The following is a 25122-nucleotide window of genomic DNA, read 5'->3' as shown; positions in this document are numbered from 1 at the left end:
TGCGTGTTCAATGTGTAATGTGTAGATAAATAGTTCTAAATTAATAAGGGTACCAACTCACAACATTTTGTGTGCGTCTTTGTGGATACTTCAACTGGCGACCGTGACAAGGACGTAAGAATTTACGAGTGAATAAGAGTGTAGTGCGAAATAGATAAAAATGCAAGTGATACTAGAAAATATGTCAGTGAAACAACTCAAAGACGAACTCACCAAGGGAAATATCCCGATGAACGGGAAGAAGAAATCGCTGTAGACACATTTACGGGAAGATCTCGTCGAAAGAGGAGAAGATTCCGAAAAGTTTTTCATCGAAGTCAATGAAGATCCAGACGAAACATTGGAAAATGAGGTAAATATGACCAAAATGTGTCCTAAGTTAAGGAACATGATACAGACACTCAATTCTACCTTAACAGACAACATTTCGAATGTAAATGGCAAACTTTCATACCAAATTTCGAAAGTAAACGACAAAATTTTTCAAGCTAATTCAGTTTTAACAGGACAAATATCTCAGGTGTACACGCAGGTTTACCAAGTAGAACAGGGCCTAGAATCAAAAATTTCAACCATAAATGAAAAAATTTCATACCAAATTAGCAATATCACTAATCGATTAATGCAGCAGGCATTGAACATCAGATCAAAACTGAGACAGAGGTTGAACAGATCAGTAATAGGGTAAGACAGCTGGAAGGGGACATATCAAACCTCAAGGAGGAGGAGGAGGAGGAGGTGGAAATCGAGGTTTCCAGCGTAAAGCAACAGGTGGAAAGCTGTATCTCTGGGAGCCGTATTTCTGCTGTTGAAGGAAGGTTAGAAAACGGGATTTCGACCATCAAGGGAGATGTGAAAAATATAAGAGAAAGCATCGTTCATGCGGTAGAAGATAGATTAACTCAAACAGAATGTATTGCCACACCTCTCAACCCCTCAAACCTAACCAGCAATACAGGACACCTAGACCAGAAGGTGATTATAGAGAGCCTTCTGGAATTCCACGGGCAACTGGAAGAGAACCCGACTAGCTTTGAGGGATCGGTCAGTCTGTTAGGAAGAACTAATCTACCAAAGATATCTTCGTGCAACTCATCACACTGTGATTAAAGGGGCAAGCCTTTACTTGGTGGAATAACTTGAAGGGTTTAAATTTAAACTGGACAGACTTCAAGAGGGAATTCCTTGCTAGGTTTAATTCCGAAGGGGTGAAGAGCTCCACGAAAAGGAAGCTACTGACTGAGACACAACCCACTGGCGTGAGAGCTAGCGCCTTCGTCCTACAGAAGTACCAACTCTTCCAGCACTTGCACCTGGAAGGAAGTGAAAACGAGATCTTACCAGACATCACAGAGCTACTCCACGATAAGATTCAACCCCTAGTGAAAGTATCGCATCTGAGATCCTTTGATAATCTACGCAGAATCATCACCCTGCTGGAGGAGGAACACAAGAGCAAAGCTACAGAAGAGACCAGCGCAGTTAGGAAGTGCTACTAGTGCTCCGTCATAGTCAACCTCCGCTGTTAGTAGACAGGTAGGCTACGTTCTGTACTGTAGTGCAAAGTAAGGAAATTTGAGAGTGACTAATAATGTTGAACATTTATTTCCTGTTCTAAGAGCCGAAAAATGTTGAGATTGAAATCTGCAGTAAAAAGAAAACGTGTAGTATTAACCATACAAAATAAAGTTAATATAATCGAACGGTAAAAGAAAGGTGAACTAGTCTCAAATTTAGCATCAGAGTTCAGTATGGGTGTGACAACAGTGCGGGACCTAATGAAGAATGAAGACAAAGTGTTGCAGTTTGCGGCAAGTTCTGGTAGTTCACATGGACTCGCTAAAAGAACAACAATGAAAGCATCATCTTTAAAAGAACTGGATGCTGTGTTATTCACATTGTTTCAGCAAAAGAGAGTCGAAGGTGTACCTATTAGTGGTCCTATGATAACATGGCAGGCACAAATTTTTCACGGAAAGATGGGGCTCTCAGGGTCCTCACCAGCATCCAATGGTTGGCTACAGAGATTTAAGGACGGACATGGCATTCAAGAATTAAACATGGAAGGAGAAAAACTGAGCATTGACAGCAGTGCAGCAAAAAACTTTAGATACGAGTTGAAGCGCATAATTGAGAGATACAATTTCGTTCCAAGTCAAGTGTACAATGCCAATGAAACTGGACTTTATTGGAAGTGCTTACCCAGTAAAACACTAGCAGCTGCTGAAGAGAAATCAGCTGCTGGTTACAAATCTAGCAAAGAGCGCGTTACCATTTTGTGCTGTGCGAACACTAGTGGCGACCATAAATTAAAGTTAGCTTTTGTTGGTAAAGCAAAAAGTCTGCGTTCTTTCAAAGGAACAGTGATGAAATATTTCCCAGTAGATTATTGTCATAACAAATCTGCATGGATGACGCAATATTTTCAGGAATTGGTTCCATAATAAGTTTGTTCCGCGGGTTCGAGATTTCTTGGCGTTCAAGGGCTTGCCATTAAAGGCCGTCCTTTTTCTTGATAATGCTCCCTCATCCTGTTGATACAGAGTTGAAATGAGAGGATGGAAACATTTTTGTTTCCTATTTGCCACCTAATGTAACTTCATTAATTCAGCCGATGGACCAAGGCGTCATCGCAACCTTTAAGGCACATTATAAGCAGGAATTGCTAGGCCTCTTACTTTCTGAAGGAACGGTGATGGTTGAGTTCTGGAGAAAACTCATTCTTAAAGAAGCGCTTTATCTTGCCCAGAAATCATAGTATCTAGTAACCGCTCAGAACATCATTCGATCATGGAGAAAATTGTATGTTGATGTCGAAGAGCTCGCCAGCGTTTTTCATGAGTTCACTAACGAAGATGTAAATGAGGGATTGATGATCAAAGATATTCTGAAGACTATTGAAAATAACATTCATTTTGGAGAAGTGGATGAAAGTAACCTTGAGGAGTGGCTTCATACTGACGATGTATTGCCTGGGCATCACATTTTAACTTATGACAAAATAGTAAATAAAAGCACAAACGGGAACTCGGCAGTCAGCTGTGAAGTGACGAGTGAAAGTGAGGGAATGGGGAAGAAGAGTGCCTCACAAACAATTGCGTACTACTTCAGACCACACTGGAGCTGGCTGAAACGTTCATGGTTACTGCTAAGGAGGTCTGGATGTGATTTGTCACATCTAGAATTTCGTCCCCACATTGTGCAATCATATCTACATAAGTTCAAAATAACGCCAGTAGGAAGAGGCCGCCCTATCACCTTGAAATACAGTATCCAGCAGAGTAGTGTCACTGACGATGTACGACTTGACGGGATTGGGCACCTCGTAGCGCCCTGCAATCGAAGACGCTGTGCTGGAAAGGAATGCTCCAGTAATGTTCGCACCGAGTGCACAAAATGTAATGTTGGACTCTGTGTTTCATGCTTTGTCCTATTTCATACAGTGTGAAACATACAGTTCTTATATTTGTTCCTATTCGGTAATTTCTGCGAATTAGATAACTTGAATGTTATATATTATGAATATCTTGAGACTTGTATTGCTTTATTTATGTATGTGCATATTGTAATTAATGTATATTCTTCATAAATTATCATCTTTAGTTATTTTAGTGTATTTTGTTCATAATTTATCAATATCAATACATAAAATCTATAAATACTAAAGAAATGCTATACAGAATGAAATGCTAACACATCCGCCTAGCGTGATCATATGAACACGCCACCTAACGACGAAACCGTGAAAAGTATTAGCTTAATATTTTGTAGTTATGTTATACTATGGACCTGAAGTGATTTAGACGAATTTCAAAGAAAACATACGAAAAAAATAATTTGGGCGTTAAAGGGTTAAGGCCACGGCCGCTTCCTTTCCACTCCTAGCCCTTCTCTGTCCCATCGTCGCCATAAGACCTTTCTGTGTCGGTGCGACGTAAAGCAACTATCAGCAGTTTTTATGGGCTAATATGTCTTGGCACTCTTCTCTTCAGTGCTATCAATGCTGACAGATCTATTACTTCCTTTCACCATATTGGTCTTGCATTGTCAAATCACCCAGCACTCTGAGAATGTTAGACACCTGGCCAGCCAAAAATATGTTATTATGTATTGGGTCGATGCATTAGTTCGTGCGATATTCTTTTGGGTTGGCAACAATGCGGCGTGAGAGGATTGCTTATCGTTATTCCATTGTTTTAACTGAGTTTGGAGTTTTTGTGTTGTGAAACACAGATTTTTCTTGATTGTGAATATATTATTTGTGTATATTTCAGACATACAGATATGGAATGTCAAGTTGAGAAAAGTGAGCATTTCCGATACATTTTACTCTTTGAGTTTAATCAAAGATCCAGTGCAGCAGGAGCTGTGAGAACAATTTGTGAAATGTACAGGAATGAAGCAATTGCTGAAAGAACAACACAAAAATGGCTTTCCTTCTTTCGAGCAGGATGGTTTGACTTGTCTGATGATCCACGTTCTGGAAGACCTTCATATTTTGATGAAAATCGCCTGAATGAGTTGCTTCATGAGAATCCTCATCAAACAACTGTGAGAAAATCTGCTCCTAGAATTAGATTATACTCCATCTTGGGTAAAATCATGCATGGATGTGCCATTATTGACTTTCCTATTTCAACGACCAGCAAGGCTTGTTCTTTACACCCCGTAGTCCTATCTGGGATTATTCTTCTGACTTTCAATTTTGGTATGGGTATGACTGGAATTTGAGCTCTAGACTGTAGTTCGCTGATAATTTTCTGGGAGGCCAGACTTATGGTAGCACCTGTATCTACCAAACTACGAATACGAAGATTATTTATTCTGACATAAATTACGGGCAGTTCCTTGATAGTCTTAGAATTTACTTCAACTGAGTCGTCAATCAGGTCTTCAGGTGGAATGATCCATTTATCATTAGAAACAATAGTCCATCCTTCCTCCTGCTCGTCCCTTGCAGGATTCGGATTATTTTCTCTTACTAATGTTGAAGTGTTTTTTACACGCCCCCTTCAGCATCGTATTCTGGGGCGTGCGAGTTCAAATCTTGCCCTTGGTTTGCTTACGCTATCTCTCCTGTTGTCTATCCATCGGTTCGGTCTCCATGCTGTTCTCCTCTGTTCTTCTTCCCCATTCAATGTTTCTCTCTGTATTGTTTGCATTCCTGATGTTTGGCATTCCCCATTTCATTTCTTGTTCAGTAATGGGCTGTGATCTGCTGTTAAGTCCACAGTGTGAATCGCTTGAGCATTTTGCACTCTCGGATAACTCTGATTCATAGTCTGGTTGAGCTGTCTAAGTGTCAGTTCGTCCTCTGCAGCGGCCTTTACATTCACTGCGATCAGTGTTCTCTGTACTTCCACCGGTAATTGCTTAGAAATGGTGACTATAACCTCGTTCTCTGGTGGTGGGACATCCAAATCACGGAGCTTAAGCAATTGGGATACAAAATATTGAGAAAATTTTGTCGGAAGTGTAGCAGCGTATTTTCTGGAGTACAGTTCCATTCTCAATCCCTTCTGCACAGCTATGTCCCAATATTTCTTAAGAAATTCCTCCTTAAATTCCTCATACATTGTAAATGTATACCGAATTGCCGTCATCCATTCCAACACTGAGTCACCTAGGAATTTCTCAACCGTCCTTAATTTTCTCTCTGGCGGTGTCCTACATTCAGCCATATTGTCGTAGGTACGACATCGTAATTGGTTTTGCAAGCTGTCCACTTCATGGCCGTATCGATGAGTTTAATCAACAAATTAATCTAAAAAGCCACCTAATCGATACTTTATTTCTTTTGCCTTTGGCAAACTTAAAAATACATTAACAAACACAGTTACATGTTTCGACCACTTAGTGGTCATCTTCAGCTGTACATAAAAAATCTTAGATGATAACATTTAAAAGCAAGCACATTGGATCTTAAAACTATATCCCATGGGAATCCAAAAACTATTGTTCTAGATGCTTTAATTGAATTGGAAGATGGGGGGGGGGGGGGTTGGGGGTAAGGAGATTTATGTGAATGATACTTAAATTACAGTATCGTTTACAATTGTGTTTAAAAAACTTAAATGATGAAAAACATATTTAAAATATTTAAAAGCGTCTATGGTAAAAATTCTTTTTGATAAAATTAGGTGGCGTGAATAAAAAGTTCGTGTTTGTAATAATCTTCAGGCATTTGTGAGAAAATAATAACTTAATTTAAATTCGCGTCTGTGGTGCTGTTAAACACTTTGTTTTTAATAAACACACTTTAAAATATTCTAAAGTGTTTATGGTAAGGCACTTATTCAAAAGCACTTGTGCTTGAATGAAAATTTATGTCAGATGCACCAGTCTTCAGATATTTTTTGTTTATATTTAATAACTTCCTTGAGTGATATTCTTGTGGTTAAAAGGCCATGTTGACTGTTTAACTTCCGAGAATTGCTCTTCGGAATGTGATAAAAGAAATTGTGTTAGTCGTTTAACTTGTTAAAACCCTGTAGTGGCTTCTGTTATACAAAATGGCGATCTGATTCGGGCAGCTTGCCTCGCGATCTTATCTGGCAAATGTTTAATCCGCGTTGCCTTGGAGAACTGCCTTCGTGCACGACCTAGTGTGATAGCGGTGTGACATGGTCTCCTTGAGTGATATTCTTGTGGTTAAAAGGCCGTGTTGACTGTTTAACTTCCGAGAATTGCTCTTCGGAATGTGATAAAAGAAATTGTGTTAGTCGTTTAATTTGTTAAGACCCTGTAGTGGCTTCTGTTATACAAAATGGCGATCTGATTCGGGCAGCTTGCCTAGCGATCTTATCTGGCAAATGTTTAATCCGCGTTGCCTTGGAGAACTGCCTTCGTGCACGACCTAGTGTGATAGCGGTGTGACATGGTCTCCATGGGATATAGTTTTAAGATCCAATGTGCTTGCTTTTAAATGTTATCATCTAAGATTTTTTATATACAGCTGAAGATGACCACTAAGTGGTCGAAACATGTACTGTGTTTGTTAATGTATTTTTAAGTTTGCCAAAGGCAAAAGAAATAAAGTATCGATTAGATGGCTTTTTAGATTAATTTGTTGATTAATTTGTTGATCGTAATTGGTGTAAAACCTTCAATTAGTATGTTTAATATATTTTAATTATAGTTTATTTAATGCTAAATTATCTTTTATTAAGTGTTAAACATGACTAGTATAGGGTTTCTCTGTAAATATGTAGTATAGAATTGTATAACCTCAAATACGTATTGTTTAACCTCAAAATCTATAGAGTCAAAAGCAGTAGAAAATTCCATAATGTTCGCATGTTAGACTTATTGTACTGTAATTTGGTATATGTGAAAGGTTCTGGAAACTTACTGTAAGCTTTTATTATCCAGATACATTTAGAGACATTACGAATGTTGTGGATATTTCCATGTACATTTTTAAATGTTGAAGGAATGTTCGAGTATTCATTCGACTAGCTGGTCGATCGATGTTTCAAGTGTGTTCCCTTAGAGTGTTGTAAGAACTCTTCCAGAAGTCGATCATTCTAGATGGTTGATCAAATGGTATACATATTGAGCTGTCAGTCAGTGAAGTCAGTTCTTAATTCTAAGTTCGTAGATCTTGGTTCTTGGGACTCAGGCAAGTGATGGACTGGGACTCAGGCAAGTGATGGACTGGGAGTGACTGTTGGGCTCCGAGGTGGAGTCTGAGTATTGGGCTCAAGTGAATGATGTGGTGAATTCAAGAGAGAGTATGTTATAGTGCGCGCGTCAGTGTTGTTGATATCTGTACTGGTCAGAATCGACTTCAGGGTACTCCGCTATTGAGTGTTGTATATAGTATCATTTGCTAGAGGGTATAATTGTGTGTTGTGACGTACAGTGTGAATAAAGTAAATTATACAAGGAAGTGAAAGTGTTCTCGTGTGATATTTATTTACGTCAAATAAAATCGCAACATTTTGCAGAAACATACGTGGCGTTCTGTCATCCATCCCTGTATATTTCTTGAGTTTATCCTCCGATGTTCTGGTAATATTATATGGGGGGAGGTGACCCCTCTGTGAGCATCAGGCATCGAAGTCCTACCTTCTGGTCACGGTAAGCTTAAAATCTCGCTCAGCGGAGCTGCCTCGCTTATCTGTGTCCATTATTTACTTGTCTTCCCATTTCTCCGACATTACTCTGCTGCATCGAACATTTTATCTTACTGAACTCTATTGGTCTGCGAATCTATCAATTCGATCTTGTCTCTCAAGTGTTCGAACTCTTTATCCATCATTGCTACTTTGGTCCTAGTCTTCTATTCTGCCTCAGCCCATGCTTGAATTGCTTCATCTACCTCCTGGTTATTCGCCTTGGTAAGAGCACGATCCGTCATAATCATGTTGGTGATTTCCCGTCCTTTCTTGGCAATTACTTCACCGACCTCCTGCGCAATATGCCCTTTCATTTCTTCAAGCTGCTTTGCAGTCTCAGACGTACTATCTTTATTTCGCCTGTTACTTTCTCTTCGGTCGACATTATGCGTGTGCTATTCGGTCGCTTACTTCGTTCGACATAACACTAAGCCTGGTCTCAGTGTCTTTGGTCAATTGTTGTATCCATTTCTTGCACTGCGCCATTATATTTGTGGTAAGAGTTACAAATCTTCTCTCGGTATCTTCTGCCTTTTCCGTCACCTCCCTCACTAATCCCATTAATGATTCCTCAAGCGCCTCAATCTGTTCATGTGCGCTGTTCTGTACTTCATTTAATCGTCTTTCCAATCTGTCCATCCCTTTCATACAACATTTCTGTACTAGATAAATCTTTGCATCCAACTCTATTAATGTTATTTTAGTGTTTTGGTTATCCATTACGATTTTATCCAACTGTTCATTTGTTTTGCAGCTATTTGCTATCGTTTGGTCCTTAGTATCCTGCATTGCCTGCGTTAATTGTTTATCCATCCTCACCAAATGTTCATTCATTCTAGCTGAGTGTTCCTTACTTCTCCTCGTGGTTTTGTCCATCCTCGCTAACAAGTCCTCAAGTGCCACTGTCATGACTATCTAATTTGAGAAAACGCGGCCCCTCAGGCATCGTTTCGGCATTAGATCTTTGTAGATTTCATGTTTCATTTCCCTGTATGAATTGATATTAAATTTCCCCAGCTTTACTATCACTCAAGTTCTGCCCTCCAAATGACCGTTCAGAAGCTGCCTACCGATTTTCCCTGTATGTTTTCTTCGTTACATATGTATAACAAGATACGGAAGACATCCAATAATTTTGAGAAAATTAATATTAATTAGCCACAAAATGAATTTATTATAAATCAGCTAGGTCTCGTACTCATGGGCTCGGACCTTATATTACAAGACAACAGTACATAGGCATATGCACATCTTTACCTTTGACTTGAGGCTGCTATGTTCCGTACAATGGTTCATAAGCCCCTAATCGTCAATATCGATGTGGTATCACTATACAATATCAACTTGAGGCTTCGCCCACATTGCAAGCGGCAAGTGGAGCGTTGCGTTGTGTGGCGGCATAAATGAAACCCAAACCTGCGTTAGCAAATGCATGTGGCCATAGTACCAGCGGCGCGTCATTTTGGAGGGGAAGTTGGTTCAAGGACAACGCTACTCGTTGCTAGCCGCTCGCTCCTGTTTGAGATTTCAACTGTGCCGCTCGCAATGACTGTTAGTGAATTAACAAGAGAAGAGATGAAAGTGCTAATTTCTAAAGTTCAAACCCGAACTTTTCTAAGGAACGACAGAGAGAAGAACTTTGAAAACCTAATAGTGACAAGGGAAGCCTGGAAAGAGATTGGAACAATTTTAAATATACCAGATAAATTCAGTCTAAAATCAAACACTGTTATGGACATAAACAATATTGTCTTTAATACATATTATTATTATTATTATTATTATTATTATTATTATTATTATTATTATTTAATTAATATGGTTATCCTTTGTAATTATTGCCGAGATGAAAACTTGTTGTCAGCATTACATCTGACTTTTATGGGTCTCTGGAAGTTGGTGACTTGCTTCTGTAGTCGCGCCTTAAATTTTAGTAAGAAGTCAAAAGTTTGAATGGGCATTCAAGTATATTTGAAAAATCTTATCAGGAAATCAATTCAGTTCTCCATATAACTGATGAAATTCCCCATCCATTTCACATTATTTATTTACTGGATGATCAAGAAATTCTCTCCTAGTCCTACGTCAAATTCTTCAGTTTAGATAAAAAATTCTAAAAGCAGAGACAAACAAGAAAACTGAAACTGCCCTGATCTAATCGTCACGTGCAAGGGAGATGCTGCACCGCTTGCTGACTCTCGCTAGATGTCCACACAGACGCTCTCTTCTCCCTGCTCTTCAAGGTTTCGATAACGGCAACGCTCCACTCGCCGCCTGCATTGGGGCCGAAGCCTGAGACTGAGGTCTCGTGAACCGATTTCTAATATCAAAAAATGAGAAGTCCCATTTTTCTGGCTGTAGGATTTGCAGTACCACACAGACGCTTGGCTGTGTCTGTGCTGATAAATATCTGAAGTATAATATCGTACACCTTACCTCAAAAATGGGTAATCATTCTATTGTTCCTGAACTCGGATAGAGTTTCTTAATTATTATTTTACACGGCTTAATGATTGACTCGATGGGTTTCTCCACTCTCCGGTTCCATCTGTTCAGTTCTCATTCATCCCTACTCTACATTATAATTTACATATTTACTTGTCAATCCATAATACCAAATGTGCATACACGAATTTAGGCTTACTGACTTTTCCTAAGTCACTCGATTTCAACGAAATCGCGTCATACACATTAGATTGCCAGAGACATGTGGCATCGAACTCCGAACTACTAGACATACAAAAATTTGCCTAACACGTTGGGTCACCATATTATGCACCTTCCCCCTGCCCCAGATGGCCTAGCTCAGCAGAGACGCTGCTCGGTACGTCTGAAAAACACATATGTCTAACAAAAATGATCATACAAGATCGGGACAGGTTTTAGAATACATATTCGTGAATTAGAACTCGGGAAGATAAATGGAGGCAAAAACATAATTTATTTTGTCTAAAACATAAAGTTCAAATTCAAACAAGAACAATATCCCAATGAAAACTCCAAATTATATAGTAAGAGTACAAGGAAGTCTATTTTACATTTCTAAATTCAAGGGTTCAAAAAGTCAAAAGTCAAATCCTGTATCACAGGAAGAGGAAGTTTGGAAGGGAATTCCACAGGGTAGTATAATCGGCCCATTGCTATTCTTAATATATGCAAATGATTTAGGGAACAATATAACATCAAAAATAAGATTGTATGTAGATGATATAATTGTTTATAGGGAAATAAATAACATAGAGGATTGTACAGAATTACAAAGGGACTTCGACAGTATTCAATAATGAGTTAAAGAGAATAATATGAAGATTAATGGAGTCAAATCAATTGTTACAACATTTACAAACAGGAGCTTAAAAACTGAATTTAAATATACTTTGGATGAGGTAATTCTCCCAAAATATGGCAAGTGCAAATACTTAGGTTTGAGATATAAAGTTAATTTGCACAGGAAGGGTTATGTTGATGACGTTGTTGGGAAAGCATACAGATCGTTACATGTCATAATGAGGCTGCTTAAATGATGCATCAAACAATTAAAGGAGGAAAGTTACTTAAGTATTGTTCGTTCATTATTGGAATATGTAAACAATGTTTGGGATCCTCACCAGGAATACCTAATAAAAGAAGTAGATGGTGTGCAGAAGAAAGCAGCAGGAATCGTAACAGGGGATTTCAGGGAAAGAGTAGTGTATCAGAAATGTTAGAGAAACTTGAGAGGGAAGCTTTAAGTAACAGAAGGGAGAAATCTAGACTTACAGGATTATATAGAGCCTATACAGGAGAGGAACCATGGGGGAAAACCCCTGAGAGGCTTCAGCTGGAAAATAATTATATTGGCAGGGCTGACCACAAGTATAAAATTAGACGGAATTTTAGCAGAATACATTTGGGTAAATTTTCATTTATTGCGAAGGGTGTGAAGGAGTGGAAGAGTTTTCCAGGGGAAGTGTTTGGTCCTTTTCCAAAATCTGTACAGATATTTTTTTTTTTGCTTTACGTTGCACCGACACAGATAAGCGATGATGATATAGGAAAGGCCTAGGAATGGGAAGGAAGCGGCCGTGGCCTTAATTAAGGTACAGCTCCAGCATTTGCCTGGTGTGAAAATGGGAAACCACGGGAAAAGCATCTTCAGGGATGCCGACAGTGGGATTCGAACCCACTATCTCCCGATGCAAGCTCACAGCTGCACGCTCCTAACCACACGGCCAACTCGTCCGGTTACAGATATTCTAGTAAAACAAAACAGCAATAGAGAAAAGAAATGTTGGAAGGCATTCGACCTGTGTAGGTTATTGTAAATAAAGAATTTTTGTGAATAAATTAATTCCCTCCCCTTGTCTATAGAGATTAGACAGCTGATGTAGGGGACTGCCTGTGGGGGTGAATTTCAGTGGGGACTTAGAGGGCCCCAGAACTGCTACGGTAGCTGTGAAGGCCCTTCAGGAACTCTGAAAAGTAGTGGCAAAAGGGGCTCTGATTAAGATGCAACAGGTCGTTGTGCACGTTAGGTACCGGTACCAAAATGGGTTAAAAAGCAATGTCATCTTAAATCTTATTTCAGATGTATAGCATTTTTGAAATGATTCCACACACTGTATAGAGTTGATTATGTGTGTAAGTACAGAAGATATTATGAATAGAATTTTTTAAATAATATAAATTTATTAACACATTGCGGACAGGAGACGAGTTCACTCGTGTTTGGCTGGCCGAGCGTTGTAGACGGGAGACAAGTTAACTCGTCCTTACGAGACTTGTGCGTTCGGTAACATCTATCGAAACCTCTGAAACTATCTGGATGCCAAGGTTACTAGAATCTCAGCGTTGAAGCTTTTGCTTATTCCATGTTAGCTTTGCTTTACGTTCTTCTTCTGTTTTATGATTCATTTGCTATGTTTTCCGACCTTGTATTTACATTGTTCAAGGAGCAATGTGGTGGGTAAAATGGCACTTCCCAGACTGAACACGAACGTAGATGCAGACGAGATTTTTAATTAATTCTATGCGGATAAGTATTCAGATTGCCCCAGTGATGTTTACGATCGCGAGTTCGATGTTGATAGCTATTCTAACAAAAGTGTCTCGGTTGATAATAATGATGTGCGCCCTCCAAAACAACGTGAAGTAGTTATGGTCAAGAACGAGGCTGAAGGTGATGTTGTGAGTGTAAATGGAAATGATATGTCTATTTCTTCTGATGATTGGGTAGAAAATAATAGTTCGCCAACTATAAAGGACTTCCCAGGAGTTCCTGGCATAACGGTAAGACTTGATGAGCCTTAAAACATTGACGAAGTAGTAGGGCTTACTTTTTGTGACGATTTCTTTGAACTAGTTGCCAAGCAGACAAACTTGTATCCAGCGAACTACATTACACAAAATATCCCCTAAGGGCTTAAAGTGGCCTGATGTAACTAGTTGTATATTGCAAAAATTGTTTGCTTTGTTTATGCTGACGGGACAGGTAAAAAAATCGTATTGAAAAGACTACTGGTCAACTGCCCCCTCAAAATTTGCTGTACGTCCCTTCACGGAGGTCATTGCTACACAGCCTACCACACCAGGAAATATTATTAGGGCTCTTACCAAAGGTCTCCAGTAAATTTCACCATAATCAGTAGAAGGTTAGTGAAGTTAGATTAATTTGTTTATGTGCATGCGCTGTAGCAGTAAGTGAAACAGAAAATGGCCGGACGCAGGGGTTGAGCCGTGTGATGAGCACCCGGTCCGCAATGTGTTAAGGATGAGCTGTGTGTTTAATAGAAAAATTGTTCATGTAAATTGTATAATACTGTATTTTAGGAAAAATGTCTTCTTTTCTTTTTAATTTAAAATTTAGTTATTGAGAACAATGTATTTTTGTGTATCATTTGCCACAAAGGTAGACACCTCATTAGCAAATAAAGTAATTTGATTTGATAAAATTCAACACTAAAGGTCATTCAAAGCCTACAGGTCGAGAACCCAGGCATATAAAGTTCAGTAACTTCGGAAACATGAAATCTGCCTATTTGTTACTGAGATCGAGATAATTTGACTGTGATTAGCCAGAACGCTGCGATTAACGACCGTCTCTTCCATTAATATATAATGATCGATTCAATATTGGCCTAATTACACTAATTCCGAATTTGTCGGATATAAACATTATAAAAAAGAACACTTTGTTTGGAACTAGCCCTAAATTCAGTCCACAAAAAAAAATAAAACACTGATTCTAATACATGATTCTCGGATCGTGTGCATAAGACAGAGGTTTGAAAACCTCATAATCCAACTACAGCCAATGGGCTGTAAAATACTAAACAACACAAATAATAGAAAACACTATCACACACATAAGATACATATAAACAATGAACACAAATAAACCACGTCTGAAAAAGAAAGACATAAGTATTACCCTTTGCTGCATTGGAGTGAGCAGGAATCGCTCTGAGGATCTGTGAAGTTCTCGTGACAGTCAGTCACAAATACACTGGGCTATTCTTGGCTACATGTTATCAAAGCACGTGATCGGCTGGCTGGTGAGGGATAAAACAATCACAGTCTTGGCCTGCGTGACTCAAGCAACTGTCTTTGGTCCCAAATACAACCCTCTCAAGTTCACAGGCCCATGTGTAAACTTTCACTCAACGCCTTAAGCAGGTCACACACATTTTTTGCTCTTTACCTGGGAAGCAAACTTGCCCAGCAGGAAGACAATTCATTATAACATCTGGTCTGGGGTACACACTCTCATAAACCAGGTACAGCTCATTACATCAGCCACAATACTTTTTCCAATTTTAGGCCTGAACACAAATCATGGCTCTTCATGGCCTCTTATTCAGTAGTCCCCGGTTCAATTCTGGAGCACAGTTAGGGTTTGCCTGCCACTTTTTGTAAATGACCCTCACTAAATTCAATTCATTTCCCTCCAGTCTGTATAGATGATTATAACATCGCTTATACATTAGTATCTGCATGACACGAGTGAATATTTCTCAACACAAGCCAGAACACTACTCTACATCCTGATATAGCCCTCGTATCCCAACTCAAATTAACACTGAAATAAGACTGGGGTATAACATGTATCCAGCCCGAAACATTATTTTCAACATAATTGAAAACAAACCAATGCCACTTCGGCTTACATTACAATTACTATTTACATTTAACGAAAGGACCATGTGAATCTGATCACCACATTTCATGCTTATAAACAGTTCAACTCAAGGTTAGTATATAACCGGTGGCCCAGAACAGGGTTTCTGCATTGAGAGGGCTTCGGCTATGCTCAGTTAGGACATCAGCCAGTTACCCACTGCCCAAGATTAGTAACCTTGACCGCCAGTCTTCCTAAAAGTCTGTGCAGTAATAGTGTATGTGAGTTGTGTGTGAGTTTCTTTAATATGTGCAAGTGAGTTGCAGTTTTGATTTTATAGTTCCATGGTGCTTTCTATGACTAGTCCTTGTGGTGAATAGCTGCTTTCTTATGCCAGTGTTATTTTGTGTTTAACTTGAATTGATGTCTTGGGTTGCATATAAACATGCCTGGTACTAGGTGTATGGTTGCTGTGTACAATAACAGCTGGTGAAAACCAGGAAAGATCCCTCCAAAAAGTCATATCAAATACTTTAGTTTCCCAGAAAATGGGGAACTAAGGAAGAAGTGGATCCGAAAATGTAGGTGTGATTGAAAGTGGAACGCAGATTCGTTTCGGGCGTGTTCCAAACATTTTTCTGATAGCGATTTTGAAAGGGATCTAAAGAGCGCATTGTTAGGGCTTCTTCCCAAACGTGTGCTTAACAAAAACGCTGTTCCCTCGAGAAATGTTGGTGTTTTGCGTAGCATAGAACAAGTATTACCAGTTAAGGTAAGATTCAGTTTATCATAATAGAACTGTTTGTTCGTTCTTTTGTTCGCTTGCTTGTTTATTGGTCATATTTAATGCTAAGTTTTGTTTAACTCAGAATACTTTGTTGGATTCCAGTAGCATTAGTGTGGCCACCGAAGTCCTATTAGCAATAACCACGGTCTTGTGATACAATTAGCTCTTGTATTGTACATTATTGTGTTCGTTAACTACTATTTACAAAGTCAGTTTGAGCAGGTATAGGGGACACATGAGCTAATAATTGTTTGGTTAAAACATATTGCACCGGGCGAGTTGGCCGTGCGTGTAGAGGCGCGCGGCTGTGAGCTTGCATCCGGGAGATAGTAGGTTTGAATCCCACTATCGGCAGCCCTGAAAATGGTTTTCCGTGGTTTCCCATTTTCACACCAGGCAAATGCTGGGGCTGTACCTTAATTAAGGCCACGGCCGCTTCCTTCCAACTCCTAGGCCTTTCCTATCCCATCGTCGCCATAAGACCTATCTGTGTCGGTGCGACGTAAAGCCCCTAGCAAAAAAAACAAAAAAAAAAACAAAAACATATTGCTATCACTAAATTCCTTTGGAAAGCGTTCCCGCAATCAGAGAGCAGGTATCTATGTGACGTCACGCTCGAATAGCCAAAGACCGCAAGCCAGCTGGTGTGGGTAACCTGTTATATACTAACCTTGACTTCAACTTATCTTTATATCCATCTCTGCTTTTAGTGGTACCCTAAGAACTGCTCCACTGATATAATTTAGCTCATGACAGCGTTGGTGTCGACGGATCTAGGAGTCTGCTGGCTTTAGTCCTTCTGGTCCCATGATGTGCTGGCTTCAGTCACGTACTACAGATGTGTCTCTGTAACCTGGTAAAGGTTGCCAATCCCAATTCTCTTCACCACCACATTTGTGCACAAGTACACTGTTGTAACCCTGGTAAGGATGGATACAATTGACAATATCCCCTAGCAAGACATTAGTCTGGTCAGACAATAATGACCAAATTAAGGGATATTTCCTGGTTCCGATCTAGTCCTTCATATTGGTCAGCCATCATTAGCCACACGCAGAATTATTACACAGCACAAACTCATATTTAACAATTATTAACTGAGCAAATGTTGCTCAGGTGAGCTTAAACAAATTGTTACTAAGTTTCCTCTATCACTGATACAATAGACTTTGTTGATCACGTTCTCGCGGAAAGTATGCACTCCTCGAATGTCACTTAGCTACTTCGGGGTGTTACACTGACACTTTCTTCTTTTATAGTCTGATTAGAGCGACGTGCCCCATAGTACATCGCCGAGATACCATAGGCTCGGTTTGTGTTCGGCCAGCTACCTCGCAATGGATATTTCAAAGAAGTTGAAATGATCAAAATAGGCACAGTTACATAATTTTCGTGGGTTACTCTACTTCGAAAATACCAGAAGGAATTGTCCTCCTCTTGGATCTTTGGGATATGGCTTTGTGACTTATATCTGGGATCGAATTCAAATAATTCCAGATCTGGATATTTCATGTAGAGAGGACGCTTGGTGTTATTCGGTAGTTCCCCGCATTCAAATCTCTGGCTCTGTCTCTTTCGTGCTGTTTGCCGACTCTTTCTTCTCCTCGCATACCCAACCCATCGACGGGGTTTACACCAGTAAAATTACGGCATCCTGCCTTGGTTCGCCTGAGGGAATAGGGCCGCACCCTGCTTGCTACTGGTTCGACATGTATATCCACACGGTCACCCTGCGTTCCTAAGCTCATTCCTTAGCACTAAATTCAAAATGTTCCACAGTGCTGAACCAATTTAATTGGACCGTAATATGATACGGTTCTCTATGTGGATCAAGTAAAACTTTGATATCAGGATACTTGCCTCCATGGAGTTTTCACAACAGGGGTAAATATGTTGATTTTTTTTCAACCAATTTAAGGGACTAGTCTATTGATATAATATACATATTCAACATCAGGGACATCTGACACATTTTTACAATAATTTGTAAAATTCTAGTTAAATAGCTCTTTGAATCACAAAATATTTACAATTTTTTTTTTTTTTTTTTTTTTTTTTTTTTAAGTGCAACCAAATCAATTTCACATTCAAGAGAAAGAATTTCTGATCATGTTTTCTTTTTTTTCTAACAGACACATTCGTTTGGAACAACTCCGTAAGTTAAGTGTACTTGAAGATTCATGCACACTCTGCTTTGACAAGCGTGCTACTGTAAGATTGCTCCCTTGCGGACACCAAGGTTTCTGTTCCTCATGCTCAGCACTGTTAGCAGAATGCCCTATGTGTCGAGCAACGATCCAAGAAGCAGCCCTCGATACCACGTGACACTTGGTGGTAAGTTGGTTGAGCTCATGGAGCGCAGTACTGTTCATGTGCAGTATTCCAGTTCAATATAAAAAGTGCCAGTTTGTGACTTACTTGCAATAAGACTGAAATTATATAGAAGTGTTTTATGTAAATACTGATTGAAAACTGTGTGTAATAATTTCCTATGTATGCATTTAAAGCAAAAGTTAAAACTTCCATCAACTTTAGTTGAGATACATAGTTTCTGTGAATACTTGAATCCTTGTGGTTTTACATATATAGTTTTTATTATATGAAGATATTTTAAGGTAAACAAATGTACAGTTACCAGGCTTGTAACTGATTTCCTACTGTACCTTGTGCTATGGCTCAGTTATGTTTTTCTAATTTTATTGAACTGTGTGGAGCTCAAGGTATAACAGCTTATAACTGTTATTTCACATGAATATCATATTGCTCTATTTTGTTGTATATTCATGATATCTTAGTATTTATTAGCAGTCATCATTTTTAAACATTTCTGTGTTTTAAACATTGGTGATATCCAGCAGTAACAGCTAATCAAATATCTTCCCCTCTGTATTAATATACATACTACAAAAGTGTTGATTATTCTGCCAGTCAGATTAGGTCTTTATGTTAAAACCTATATGTACTAGTAGAACAGAGTAGTTAAACATGAACCAGAGATGGTATGTGCATATTGTTACAGTTTTCACACTAAGAACAAGATGTTTTATTTCATGGATCCTGGGTTTGTAATTTACTTTCATATGCTATGAAATCTGACCTGTTGTGCATTGGTGGTATACTTTGATGTATCACTTTTAGTTAGATCCTAAAAGAGTTGAAATTCTATTCTTTTCTGAATATTAAAACTTCCTCATAATAATAATTAGTTACCACAGCGTATGTTAATAAACTTCGAACTGTATCAAAGAACAAGGCTGAAATCTATACTAGTTTTTAAAACAAATTTCAAAAACAGAACCAAAGATAAAAAAACTAGCATGTCAAGGACATGCAAATCATGTACAAATTTAATAAGTTCTAAATTATGCAGTCATAATCACACTAAATGATTATATAACCTGTGTCTGAAAAGTTCGGTGAATGGTCGCCTAGTTTGTACACCGTGCTAGTTCAGACAATGCGCTCGCGCATACACATTGCGAGACATGACACCAAGTGCCCCCTATCGGTCAACTCAACACAGTTAAACAGAGTTGAACATTGCAACACATCGTGTGGAGTCAGTGTGAGGACTCGTGTCATTGCACAGTGGAGTAGAAAACGGAGCAACGCGTTAACATTAAGTTTTGTTTCCACCTAGGCAAAACGGCAACAGAAACACACGCAATGTTAGTGCAAGTTTACTACGCTCAAGCAGTGAGTAAAAAGTGTGTTTCTGACTGGTTTAAATGCTTTCGAGATGGAAAGGAAGGTGTTGAGGATGAGGGCGTTTGGGTCGACCAACCACAAGTGCATCTCCAGACAACATCGAACGAGTGCTACAGATGCTTGCGAATGATCAGCGACTGTCCTTACGAATGATAGCAGATGAAGTGGGTGTAGGCAAGGACAGTGTAAGGACCATTGTTCATGATCATTTGAAAAGGCGGAAGATTTGTGCCCGGTTTGTACCACACAACCTGATAGACGAGCAGAAGCAAACTCGGATGGAAAAGTTGGAAGATTTCATTGACGTTTGTGACCAAAATCCGGAGGTGTTGAAAACCATCATTACAGGAGACGAGTCGTGGTTCTACCAGTATGATCCGGAGACCAAGAGGCAGTCAATGACGTGGTGTTCAGCGTCTTCTCTGCCTCCCAAGAAAAGTCGGCGCACAAAGTCCAAGATTAAGACTATGCTGATCCCCTTTTTTGACAGGAATGGTGTCATTCATCATGAATTTGCACCCCTGGATACACCTGTCAATGCGGAATTCTACGAGGGAGCTTTGAAATGGCTACTGCAACGCATCTGACGGGTTCGGCCTGAACTGTACCGGAGTGGACAGTGAAGCTCCTCCACGCCAGTGCCCGTCCACACACCAGGGTCCGCGTGACCTAGTTTCTCGCTGAACGCCAGGTGACTGTTCTTCCACACCCTCCGTATTTTCCGGATTTGGCACCGGCAGATTTGTTTGTTCCCCCCCCCCCCCCCCCCCGTCTTAAATTAGCCCTGAAAGGCCACCGATTCAATAGTGTAGCAGGTATCCAACAACGCATGACAAGGGTTCTTCAGGAGATTCCAAAAGAAGCGTTTGCTGCCAGCTTCCAGCAGCTTTACAGTCGATGTCAACAGTGTGTTGTAGGTAACAGAGATTACTTTGAAGGCCAGTAAGGGAGTTTTGTGTGTAACTTAAGTTGTCTTTATTTCATGAGACCATTCACCAAACTTTTCAGACACAGGTTGTACATCTTCAGATGAAACAAACATTTTTCCAGTAAATTAAAGACATGGATTATTGACAAAAGAAGGTTGCAACATTCCTAACTTAATTGTGAATTGTGTTTCATGGTGATTTTGGACAATGCCAATTAGATTGAGGAATTTTGGATGGCATTTATTGCCATGTCATGAAATGTTATAGTTAGTTTGGCCATGTGTTGAGATAATTTCTCTGCAATAGAAGATGACCTCTTTTTCATTGTCCTTTTAGTCTTAATAATTAATATTAGCTACTATTAACAAGTATGTATAGCATTTCTCATGGGTCATATTGACTTTACATTTTTAATATTGAAAGTTGACTTGCTGAAATTCTCCATTTGGAATGAGACCAGCTCTTTTAATTTTTATTTAGTTTCATTATTGGCATGTTTTGTGGATCGCCAGGCTGAGTGGCTCTGACGGGTGAGGCGCTGGCCTTCTGACCCCAAGTTGGCAGGTTCGATCCTGGTTCAATCCAGTGGTATTTGAAGGTGTTCAAATACGTCAGCCTCATTTCGGTGGATTTACTGGCATGTAAAAGAACTCGTACGGGATAAAATTCCGGCACCTCAGTGCATCCGAAAATTGTAAGTATTAGTTAGTGGGACATAAAAACAATAAGATCATTATTATTGTTTTGTGTATCCCTCTTTGTGTTGAGTATAAATCAGGTTCGTTCACTGCTTTAGAGTTAACAAACAAAACTGTCAATCTTCTTACGAGGCCTCCATTTACATGAACCGTCCAGTATATTAGCTTTCAGAATGCATTACCTTGTACAGCTGTTATACTGATATACCGGTATTTAACATTTCATGTTGAGTGGGTGTGATGGTCGAGTGTCATAGTCGCTGGCTTCTCACCAAAGTGACTGTGGTTCCAATCTAGGCCAACGCATGTGGAATTATTGAAATAAAAATTCAAGTCCTCATAGTACAGATTTCATGTAAAACTGGAGATCCTGTGGCAGTGATCATTAGACCTATCAACAGTTTGTAGCTGGGCTTAGTGGCTTAGATGGTAGAAGTGCTGACCTGAGCCCAAGTTGGCAGGTTCGATCCCAGTTCAGTCAAGTGGTATACGAAGGTGCTCAAATACGCTAGCCTCATGTCGGTTGATTTACATATGCATAAAAGATTTCCTGCAGGACAAAATTCCAGTACCTTGCCATTTTCAAAAACTGTAAAAGTAGTTAGTGGTACACAAAACAAATTATCATCATCATCATCATCATTATTATCATTAATATTTGTAAAACTATAGGCTTGCTTTTTGCCCTACATATCATGTTGCAGACAAACAACTAAGTCTCACTTTTGGTATATAGCAGTATATGAAACACACTGTCTCTCTAACGGTGAGAGTGTTTATTGGATTTCTACTCCGGTTTTTTAATGTCTGAAGAACTAGTGTCCTTTGCCTACCTCGGGGTTTAGCATTGTCTCTCTGAACATGATCCACACACAGCGATGCTGTTAGAGCTATACCAAGCATCATCATCTGCCCGTGGTGCTGATGAACAGGTCTGTAACATGACAAAGTACAAATGATTTTCTGCATAATACAGTAGTGTATGCTGCTTACAGGCAGATAGTTGATGATCCTTTTGACAACTGGAGAGAGCCATGATTGGCAACCCCATGTGCTTTATGCCTTACATTGTAATTTTGTTTTCCAGTGACTTGTTTCAACTGTGCTATTTGCTTCTCCTAGCTTACATATAACTCTCGTTATCGTAATCATACTTCATGTTCATATCTGCGGAATATCTTGCAATGGGTATTTAATGTGTTCTTAGGCTGAAAAGTATTTCTGTACATAGTATTAATATTCTGTGGCCTTTTACTTTCATAATTTTAGTTTTGTCATTTTAACTATCGGTGCTATGAAATCCCTGACATTATAAAGTGTCAGTGTTTACAGATACTCAACTAACCTGTTCGCTATGCAGTGCTGCAAGAAATCTCTCACTGAATACAGCAAATTTGTCTTCATGATAAGTTGCAACACACTTCTGTATAATTATCTATACATCCTAAATTGCAGTAATTGTTAATTTCACTGGATTTGGGGACTTCCTGTTGCACTAACCGTAGGGTAAATGACAATGACTTTTCTTCCTTTGTTGTATCAAAATAATGCTGTTATAAAGTGCTTCAGCATTTTGATGTTACAGCATACAGCTAATCATCATCACTAAGTATTCACTGTCAATGGAAATGTTTAAACTAAATCTGTATCACACTGCTGGCTGCAATATAACAAGATGGAAACTATGCTAATGTAATAGGCATGCATAGAAAGCGCAGTCCATCATGTGAGAAAATAATAAAACATGGCACATATTTAGAGAACTTGCATCAAATTATTCTAGAGTCAGTACTGTTATTCTTGTGTGAACCGTTACTTGAATAGCTTTGATTTGTTACAGTTCTGATAAACTTGGCCAGACTTACAAAAATGTAATTGTTGAAAACAATGATCCACGATTGTGATCTGTGAAATCCTTCCAGCACGCAGCTGTTCTACATCAGGAAAGAAATAACATTCTTGACTAACATATAATAATAAGAGAACAGATGTGCGAACCAATACAAGTTTGAAAAGTAATTAAGATTATTTTTGCTTATTCAACCATGAAGCTGCTTAAAGATGAACAAGTCAAGTTTGAGCATCATTCCTTTAAAACTTCATGAACTATATCGAGTCTTCAGGTCAGTAGATAATGGTCAAAGTTGATTGAGTAATGTTGCTATCACTTAAGTTGGTAAATGTTTAATGCATTCTTAGTGCTATGGATTTGCACTTTTTTTCAAGGATCATAATCATAACTCATCTTCATATCTGCGAAGTATCTTGCAATGGCTATTTAATGTGTTCTTAGGCTGAAAAGTATTTCTGTATATAGTATTAATATTCTCTGACCTTTTACTTTCATAACTTTAGTTTTGTCACTCAGGATGATGGTTATTTGCAACATAATAAAATTAAATGGAAGTGACTGTTGTGTAATATGATTCAAACACAGGTATAAGGTGTCACAAATTAGTTGTATAATTTCCAAAATGGTAGGTACACTCATACAGTACATAACCTATAATAATGATGATGATGATGATGATGATGATGATAATAATAATAATAATAATAATAATAATAATAATAATAATAATAATAATAATAATAATAATAATAATAATAATAATGGTATTGGCTTTACGTCTCACTAACTACTTTTGTACGGTTTTTGGAGACACCAAGGTGCCGGAATTTAGTCCCGCAGGAGTTCTTTTACATGCCAGTAAATCTATCGACACAAGGCTGACATATTTGAGCACCGTCAAATATCACCAGACTGAGCCAGGATCGAACCTGCCTAGTTGGGGTCAGAAGGCCAGCGCCTCAGCCGTCTGAGCCACTCAGCCCAGCACCTATAAAAATATAAATACAAGAATTTTAGGTACACATCCACATAACGTATAAAAATATAAATACAAGAGTTGTTGGTACTCACCTACATAACCTATAAGGATATAAATAATAAATGTACAATGGTTAACGATTAAAATACTGAAGTGAAACTTAGTGTGAATATGAAGTATTATAATTAAATATAATAAAATTGTGGCCAAGTGTTTGAGCCAGAATGTTTTTATTTATTATTAAAAGAATGGTGATATTGTTGGAAATTTTTTTTTAAAGACAAATATCACTCCCAAACATTATCTGTCTCTTAGTTGCAAAACTAGAATGAGTTGGCTGTGCGGTTAGGGTCTTGTAGCTGTGAGCTTGCATTTGGGATATGATGGGTTTGAATCCTACCATCAGCAGCCCTGAAGATCGTTTTCTGTAGTTTACCATTTTCACACCTTAATTAAGACCACCGCTGCTACATTTCCAGTGCCAGCGCTTTCCCATCCTTTGTTACCAAAAACCTTTAATGTGTTAGTGTGATGTTAAACCACTTACAAAAAGCTATTCTTTATCTAAATGTCTTTTTCTGAATGTGAAATCTTTTTGAATGAAGATTTTAACAAAGTAGACAGATTTCAGATTACTTGTCTATTAGTGCCTTTCTATTAACCCATTAGTACATAAAGTTGTTTGTTGTGTTTTATTTCATATTATCTATACTTTCCTACTCTTACACATTCCAACAATCAGAAAAGTCATATGGCTAATAGGTTTATCTATACAGACTGTCCAATATATTCGATGCTATGCACTGGGGTCAGTACAAAAGCACTAGTTCCTCAGCATTATATTGTTCAGTAATGTTTCAAGCTAGGCATTGTTAAAGAGCTGTATTAACGTATCTAATTAACACAGTAGAGTGGACCTACACTTTGCACTGCAGGTATCACAATACTGTATA

The 25122-nt window shown here is 38.7% G+C and overlaps 1 protein-coding gene across 3 annotated transcripts in view; it reads left to right on the top strand.

The window, feature by feature from the left end:
* Positions 1-25122, top strand: part of LOC136864142 (RING finger and SPRY domain-containing protein 1) — a 330976-nt gene that overhangs the window by 159764 nt on the left and 146090 nt on the right. For 2 of the 3 annotated variants that reach the window (XM_067140779.2, XM_067140778.2), the window contains exon 10: positions 18136-18337. In XM_067140779.2, coding sequence (XP_066996880.2) covers positions 18136-18328 — 193 coding nt within the window. In that variant the 3' untranslated portion in view covers positions 18329-18337. Of the gene's footprint in view, positions 1-18135; positions 18663-25122 lie in introns of those variants that run through there. The other variant, XM_067140777.2, reaches the window with a different exon arrangement.

Source organism: Anabrus simplex, chromosome 2 (genome assembly GCF_040414725.1).
Source record: "Anabrus simplex isolate iqAnaSimp1 chromosome 2, ASM4041472v1, whole genome shotgun sequence".
Lineage (NCBI taxonomy): Eukaryota > Metazoa > Arthropoda > Insecta > Orthoptera > Tettigoniidae > Anabrus > Anabrus simplex.
This window is presented reverse-complemented; position numbering and strand designations above follow the sequence as displayed.